The 7,545-nt window shown below is 45.8% G+C and overlaps 1 protein-coding gene across 1 annotated transcript; it reads left to right on the top strand.

The window, feature by feature from the left end:
• The first annotated feature begins 814 nt into the window (after positions 1-814).
• On the top strand, positions 815-6,720 carry LOC125542993 (protein argonaute PNH1). Its single transcript, XM_048706238.2, has 21 exons — positions 815-1,692; positions 1,791-1,999; positions 2,085-2,249; positions 2,350-2,483; positions 2,607-2,719; positions 2,808-3,050; positions 3,198-3,314; positions 3,424-3,531; positions 3,632-3,694; positions 4,106-4,228; positions 4,313-4,457; positions 4,538-4,659; positions 4,756-4,890; positions 4,981-5,084; positions 5,170-5,232; positions 5,315-5,378; positions 5,468-5,591; positions 5,670-5,743; positions 5,834-5,928; positions 6,011-6,042; positions 6,352-6,720. The coding sequence occupies exons 1-21, from the start codon at positions 916-918 to the stop codon at positions 6,510-6,512; spliced, it is 3,171 nt and encodes a 1,056-aa protein (XP_048562195.1). The 5' UTR covers positions 815-915; the 3' UTR covers positions 6,513-6,720.
• Positions 6,721-7,545: the final 825 nt, after the last annotated feature.

Here is a 7,545-nt window from a genome sequence, read left to right as displayed (position 1 = left end):
TGTCCGTTGATATTTTGATAAAAATGTTAAATGTGTTGATATTTAGTACTATAACATTAATTGTGGGATATATCACTTATAACATTATAAAATATGATTAGTGCTAAACATAGGAGGAACATTGGCCGTTGGTTAGGCTTCATGGACGGTGCAGATGGCTCGGATCTCCGCCCTTGGTGCTTTCATATCACAGGAAAGTAATAATATATATATTTTATAGAAGTTGTAGATAATGTGGAATGTTGAAAATCTGGACCTGGTGTAGGCGAGTGTGTCCATCCATAGCTTTGCTAGGCTGTGCTTGATCATGTTGTGTTAACTAGTTTCATATTTAGCCTGAGATGGCAGTTGTTTCCTAGTAGTTTCTTTTAGCCCAATGTTTAAATTTCGCTTTCTCCAATGGAAATCGATCAAAAAGGCTCGTTGTCAAACACAAATCTCCTTCCTGGCTAAAGATTTGTTTCCCTACCAATTACAGCTAAAATCTTCATCAATCGAAAGAATTTACAGCGATTCCAGGTGAAAATCTACCTAAAGATTTGTTTCCCTACCAATCAAAACCTTCCATTTACGTGGATTTACAATCAAAACTTTCCATTTACTCCCGGATACGATCTCCGTCATTTATACTAGCGAAACGGCAGCACGCGAGAATTAATACTCACTTCGGAATTCGAAACGAATTTCTCTCTGGCTTATCCTCTCCCCGGCCATTACTGCGCCAGATTACGTGCCATCATTAACCGCCGATTCGATTTTCTCCCGGAAATCTACATAAAGATTCGTTCCGTTTCTTTCTTCCTCACCAATCCACGAGGCGGGGCGAGAGAGAGAGCGAGCGAGAGAGGCGGTTGGCGCACGCCCTGTGGGTCGCTCCGCTTCGCTTCCAGTTCGTGCGCTTGGGGTGAGGGGGAGATGGCGAGCCGAGGGGGCCGCGGCGGCGGCCGGGCGAACCCCGACGCTGCCCAGGCCGGGTATGGCGGCCGCGGCGGCGCTGGTCGTGGGCGTGTTGATGGTGGTGGCCGTGGCCGCGGGTACTACCAAGGGGATGGGGGCGGTGATGGTGGTGGCCGTGGCCGTGGTTACTACCAAGGAGACGGTGGCGGGGGTCGTGGGTACTACCAGGGTGGCGGTGATGGCGGCGGGAGAGGGCGTGGGTACTACCAGGGAGAGGGCGAGGACCGTGGGTACTACCAGGGAGGCGGTGATGGCGGCGGCGGAAGAGGGCGTGGGTACCAAGGCGGCGGCGATGGCGGTGGCCGCGGCCGAGGACGCGGCTACCAAGGCGGCGGCGATGGTGGAGGCCGCGGCCGTGGCTACGAAGGGGCTGGCGATGGCGGGCGCGGCCGAGGCCGTGGCTATCAGCAGGGCGGCAACGACTACGGCGGCGGCCGTGGTGGCAGCAACTACGGCGGTGGCCGTGGTGGCAACAACTACGGCGGCCGCGGCGGCAGAGGAAGAGGCCAGAACCAGCCCGACCCCCTCGCTCTCCAAGTCGCGGGGCCTCCCCTCTCCGAGCGCTACCACACAGAGGCGGCCCAGCTCCGGGAGAAGTTCCAGGCGATGGCCATCAGCCGTGCCGAGCCGATGTTCCCGGGCCGCCCTGGGTTTGGCTCCAAGGGGCAGGTATGCGTGGTGAGGGCCAACCACTTCTTCGTCGGCCTCGTGGACAAGGGCCTGCACCAGTACGACGTACGTTCCCCTCGATCGCCACTACTTTCTTCTCAGGTTTGCACTGCTCAGTGCTCACTGACGTGGCCATATTTTGTGCGCTTATTTCTTGATTTCAGGTGGCCATGTCGCCGGAGCCGACCATGACGGGCGTTTTCCGAGCTGTCATGTCCACTCTTGTGAAGGAGCACCAGGACACCACTCTTGGCGGTCGCCTCCCAGCTTACGACGGCCGGAAGAGCCTGTACACCGCCGGCGAGCTGCCCTTTACAACTAAGGAGTTCGAGGTCACCTTACCTGACAAAAATCCAGGTCCACCTGGGCAAAGGTAAACTCAGTCAGTCAGTCAGTGTGCCACACGACATGACAAAATGAGCAGATCAGGTTCCCCATGACATGTTGTATGTTTGCAGGAGGGAGAGGAAGTTCAAGGTGACCATCAAGCACGCCACCCTGGTCAGCCTACAGCAGCTGCAGATGCTCATGTCCGGGATCCCCACGGACATACCTGCGCAGGCGCTGCAGGTGCTCGACATTGTGTTGCGTGACATCGTGCTCAACGAACGGGATGACATGGGGTAACAACTGATCTCTGCCCTTTGCCTCGTTAGTCGTCATCGATCATTTTGCATGATCTTCTGATTCGGGATTGGGACTTGTTGTCACTGTTTGCCTTAGGTTCGTCCCGGTAGGCCGGTCTTTCTTCTCGCGGACCGTCGAGGATCCCATCCAGTTAGGCCAGGGCATCGAAGGATGGAATGGGTTCTACCAGAGCATCAGACCCACCCAAAGTGGATTGTCCCTCAACATTGGTCAGTGACATGTATTCCTTGCATTCTGTTTCCACTTACCTGCAACATGTTGTGCCAGGATGCATGAATGATGGGAAAATATGCGTACTTGCCAATCAATGTACTGTGAATTTTGGATTGCAGACATGTCTTCGACTGCTTTTGTTGGAGGGGGGTCGCTGATTGATTTCATCAAGGAGATTCTTAACAGGAGAGATCTCTCTCGCGGCATTCAAAATGAACTTGATTATGTGAAGGTATGCATATTTTCTGTATCAAATGTATCGCGACCAAGTTGCTGCTATGGTGGTATATGGTAGATCATGGTTGTGCGTTCCGCTGCAGATTAAGAAGGCCCTCAGGGGTCTAAGGGTTGAGGTCACCCACCGAGGACAGATGCGCAGGAAATACCGCATCGCTGGCTTGACAAAGGATTCTGCCAGAGAATTGAGGTTCCAATTATCGACCGGCGAAAGCAAGACTGTGAGGGACTACTTTCGAGAAACCTACAAGCTGCAGCTGCGTTACGATTTTCTCCGATGCCTGCAAGTTGGTACAGAGCAGAAACCCAACTATCTTCCAATAGAGGTTTGTGCAGAAATGGACTATCTTCTCGACGTACTTCCATATGTTCTACACCAATCACTTTCATATGTTCTGAACTTCTGATGCAATTTTCTTTTTGCATTGTACGTAGCATATGTTCTGATAAATACACTTGCTATTGCTCTTCAGGTCTGCAATATAGTTCCAGGACAGCGGTACCAAAAGAAGCTGGATGACAGCCAGGTTTCTAAAATGATGGCTATAGCCTGCCAGAGTCCAGCTGGGCGTGAGACCTCCATTCGCAAGGTGATTTCTTCTGCTGTCTTTTCTGCATGAAACTTTTTTGTCAGATGAAAGAGTCTAGCAAAGTTTGTTTTGAACCTTTCACTGATCCTGTCTTTCCTTTTTCTCTCAGTCTGTTCTGGAGAATAAATATAACAGCGCCAAACGTGCAAATGAGTTTGGTATAGAAGTTGACAGCAACCCAACTTCTGTTCGGGCTAGAGTTCTGCCTGCTCCAAAGGTAACCTACCCCACTTCCTATATTTGCAGCGCTCTTCTCTGCCATCTTGTACTACTACTACTACTCTGATCGGCTCGTGTTTGATTTTTTCTTGTTGTAGCTGAGGTACCATGGTACTGAGTCTTGCTTCCCAGAAAATGGGGCGTGGAACATGAGAGGCAAGGTACACTATGAGTAACTTCCAACATTCTTTATACACTAGTGACAGAGCATTTTTCCAATAGTACAAGTGCACAACTAATAATTGTTTGCATGTTTGAATGTGTAATCAAGGTGAACACTTTATTTTGGTCAGGTACTTTAGGACACCTTTTAAAGTCAATTTTCCAGTGGCGCAAGTTTTTCAGTTATACTTTCTATAGAAGCTTTGTTCTTCAAACTTCAAAATATAATGATAGCAGTTTTTTTAGTTGCATTATTCTCCTGTTTATATCTAGTACACCTTGCTGTCATCCTTAAAATTTATGGAATTCTCCTGGTTCTATCTGTGTAAAGTACTTAAAGCATGATTGGTAATTGTATATATTTGTTTTGATTAGTCTACATCTCGTAAGAAATTCACTTTGACGTGCAGAAAGTCATAAATGGTGCCAAGGTTGGTATTTGGGCATGTGTAAACTTTTGCAATGAGTTGCCTGAGGATGAAGTTCGTATCTTCTGCCACAAACTGAGTGAAATGTCCTCCACAACTGGAGTGGTAAATTTTCCTGACTATCCCTTGTAATTGTATTGTGGCCTGAATTTTCTTCCAGTGATAAGTCTTTTTCCATCTGATTTGCAGAACTTCAACGGTGCAAAACTTAAGATATTCCATGCTCGTTCAGATCAAGTTGAAGCCAAACTCCGTGAAGTACGTCAGCAAGCGGGGAATATGAAGATTGACCTCTTACTTGCTATATTGCCAAATAAAAATGGCAGCCTGTATGGTAATGTGTCTTGAAGTAGATTTGATTCCTTTGCAGATGTCATCATGACATATCCATGCCTGATGTCATTTGTTCCACAGGTGATATTAAAAGGATCTGTGAAACAGACATTGGTCTGATGTCGCAGTGTTGTCTACTTAAAAATGTCGAGAAATCAAGTCCTCAGTTTCTTGCGAATGTTGCTCTTAAGATCAATGCCAAGGTAAACTCAATTTCAATTGTAAAACTTAGTTTGTTGACACAAATATATATAACAAAGCTTTTTATTCCTCTTTGAAATCATTTGCGGTCTTCACAGTGTGGGGGGAGGAACTCGGTATTTGCTGATCTACCAGTAAGCCTACCAGTTGTTTGGAAAAAGCCAACGATTATCTTCGGTGCAGATGTTACTCATCCTAGTGCTCTAGATGATACTGCCCCATCCATTGCTTCTGTAAGATTTATTTTCTTCAATCAATGGACATCATATACAATAGTTTATTTTCTAAACATTTTTGTGATTTGTGATGGGGTTTCCATTTAGGTTGTTGCCTCCCAAGACTGGCCTGAGGTGACCAAGTATCATGGTGATGTTCATGCACAAGGTCACCGCGTAGAGCTCATTGAAGGCCTTGAGGGCATTGTAAAGTAAGTTTTTTCATGAGGTGCACCTAAATTTAAAATATGCTTACCACACAAGGCAGTTGGTTACACTTCTTTTCTTTTCTTTCAGGAAGCTGCTACTTTCGTTTGAAAAGCAATCCAAACAGAGGCCGCAGCAGCTGATATTCTATAGGTTCATAATTCCGGCTTGTTTTGATTGGTGTTCTTTTGATCATCATTCCAAAACCCTTACACTGGTTTCATTTCATTGCTAGGGATGGTGTAAGTGAGGGTCAGTTCAGAAAGGTTCTGGAGGATGAGATCCCACTGATAGAAAAGGTGTGGCTACCAATTTAATGAACAGCAATGCTTGGTGCCATTTGGCCTATTAGTAACATATAATTCATTAACATAACTCCTTGTTTCAGGCATGGAAGGCTTTATACAATGAGAAGCCGCCAATTACCTTCATAGTGGTGCAGAAGAGGCACCATACAAGACTGTTCCCAAGTGATGGCAAATATCAGGACAACAGTGGAAATGTTATGCCAGGTTATTTCACAAATCGCATCAGCAAAATGTCTGATTTCTATGAAATTGTGTTTCTCACATGTTGCTGTAAAATTGCAGGCACAGTTGTTGATAGGCAGATCTGCCACCCAACAGAGTTTGATTTCTTCCTCTGTAGCCATGCTGGTATCAAGGTAATGTTAACACAGCATTCATCACATGTAGTAGTTTCTTCTTGATGGTATTGGTATCATCTTAACGAATTGTGAACTTGTCGAACGCAGGGAACAAGCCGTCCTGCGCATTACCATGTGCTGCGAGATGACAACAACTTCAGTGCTGATGACCTGCCGTCTCTTACAAACAACCTGTGCTACACGTAAGGGTGCTCTTACCCGTGATATTGTGTGTTTTGCATGTTTTTGCTGTTCAAAAATAATCTGACGTTTTGCTCTTCTCAGGTATGCAAGCTGCACTCGCTCTGTGTCGACTGGTATGGCACTCTTCCCTCTGAGCTCTGTGTTTTAATTCCCATCCTATCATTGTTTTAAATCCCATCCTGTATAGGCTTTATAACATAATTCCATGGTGTCTTGTGCAGACAACATTGATTCCATATTTCTTTGGACACGGATAAACTGTGAATTTAAAACTAAACAACAAAACATACATGAGTTTGGTCCATGATCAAATGTGAAATTAGAGTTCTTCTGTCTCAGATATGGGTTACGTTATTGGCGGTGTAGTTACTACTATCATCTTATGCTCAATTTGACTAACATGTTTTGCTTGTACTTTGCAGCTCCTCCTGCATACTACGCTCATAAACTTGCGTTCCGTGCGCGATTCTACCTAGGCCAAGTCCCAGACATGGCGTCGGAGATAAGCGCCGGCAGTGCACCTCCTCCATTGATGCTTCCTGAGATAAAAGATGAGCTGAAAAGCCACATGTTCTACTGCTAGTCCACACACAAATGAACGAAGCCTGAAGCCTGGAGAACTCTAGATTTTATTTCAAGTATACATGGCAACCTGAAGATTTTATTTTGTTTCTGTTGGTTTGATGAACATTGGACTATCTCTAGTCTCTTTAATATTTCCAGAGAATGATTGGTTTATGGCTTTATGCAAGGGTATGAATGGAAAGTTTATGGTTTTGCTATTTGAAGTGATTCAGCATCTTGGTGTTCATGTTTAGCATATAAGTTTGATATAATTTAAAAAAAAATCAATAATTGAAACCCTGATTTTGTCCACCATAACACCACACGAGCAAGTGATTACACACAGAAAAAATATTCTGTTTTCAAAATAAGTTGCAGTCTCCGCCGCTTACATTCCCTTTTTGTTGGAACTTTCTCAGACCTCAATTGTATAAATACTCCAACCACCCTACCGCCCCTGTAGACCACAATTGAAAATTTCTCAGACCATTTTTGCAAAAGTTTAGTTCAATCTAGAGGTCCCTGTGTGAACGTCTGTGTTAAGCCTGGTTGTGCTCAAGGAAAACCCGGTTCAAAAGCTGGTTCATTTTCACAAAACACCTTGCATTGCCTTGATGTTCTTTCAGTTTTTTCTATCTTCAGAAGATAATGACAAAGAAGAGAGAGGAGAATGTTCCGGCTTGACCGTTATCTGCTTTGGAGTACTTTTTTTCCTTCAACCAACTTCCTTTTTTTGTACTAGGTTGCATCTCCTCTACTTTGTTCCGCTGTAAATGACTTGTCCAAAAATGTCACATACTCCGGCTCTATTTGTCCGCGCGAGACTGTGCGGATACAGAAAAACCTTGTGCCAAATATCAGTGGGAAGGAGATCGGATTGTCCGCCATTTCGGTCATACATGCCCCCCCCCCCCCCCCCCCCCCCTCCTTTTTCTATTCTGTCCTACTCCCGCCTTCACTCCAACCACCTTTCCGCCCCCTGTAGCTCAATATGTGTCTACCCTCCTTCTTCGCTCCCTAACTAGATGCTGTTTGGAAAACACATTCAACAC

Source organism: Triticum urartu, chromosome 3A (assembly GCF_056163025.1).
Source record: "Triticum urartu cultivar PI428250 chromosome 3A, HENAU_Tu73, whole genome shotgun sequence".
In the NCBI taxonomy this organism is placed as follows: Eukaryota; Viridiplantae; Streptophyta; class Magnoliopsida; order Poales; family Poaceae; genus Triticum; species Triticum urartu.
This window is presented reverse-complemented; position numbering and strand designations above follow the sequence as displayed.

Coding starts and splice junctions, on each gene's coding strand:
- LOC125542993 (XM_048706238.2), top strand. CDS start 916: ATGGCGAGCCGAGGGGGCCGCGGCGGCGGCCGGGCGAACCCCGACGCT. Junction 2,720..2,807: donor ATGAACTTGATTATGTGAAG/GTATGCATATTT, acceptor GTTCCGCTGCAG/ATTAAGAAGGCCCTCAGGGG. Junction 6,043..6,351: donor CACTCGCTCTGTGTCGACTG/GTATGGCACTCT, acceptor TGTACTTTGCAG/CTCCTCCTGCATACTACGCT.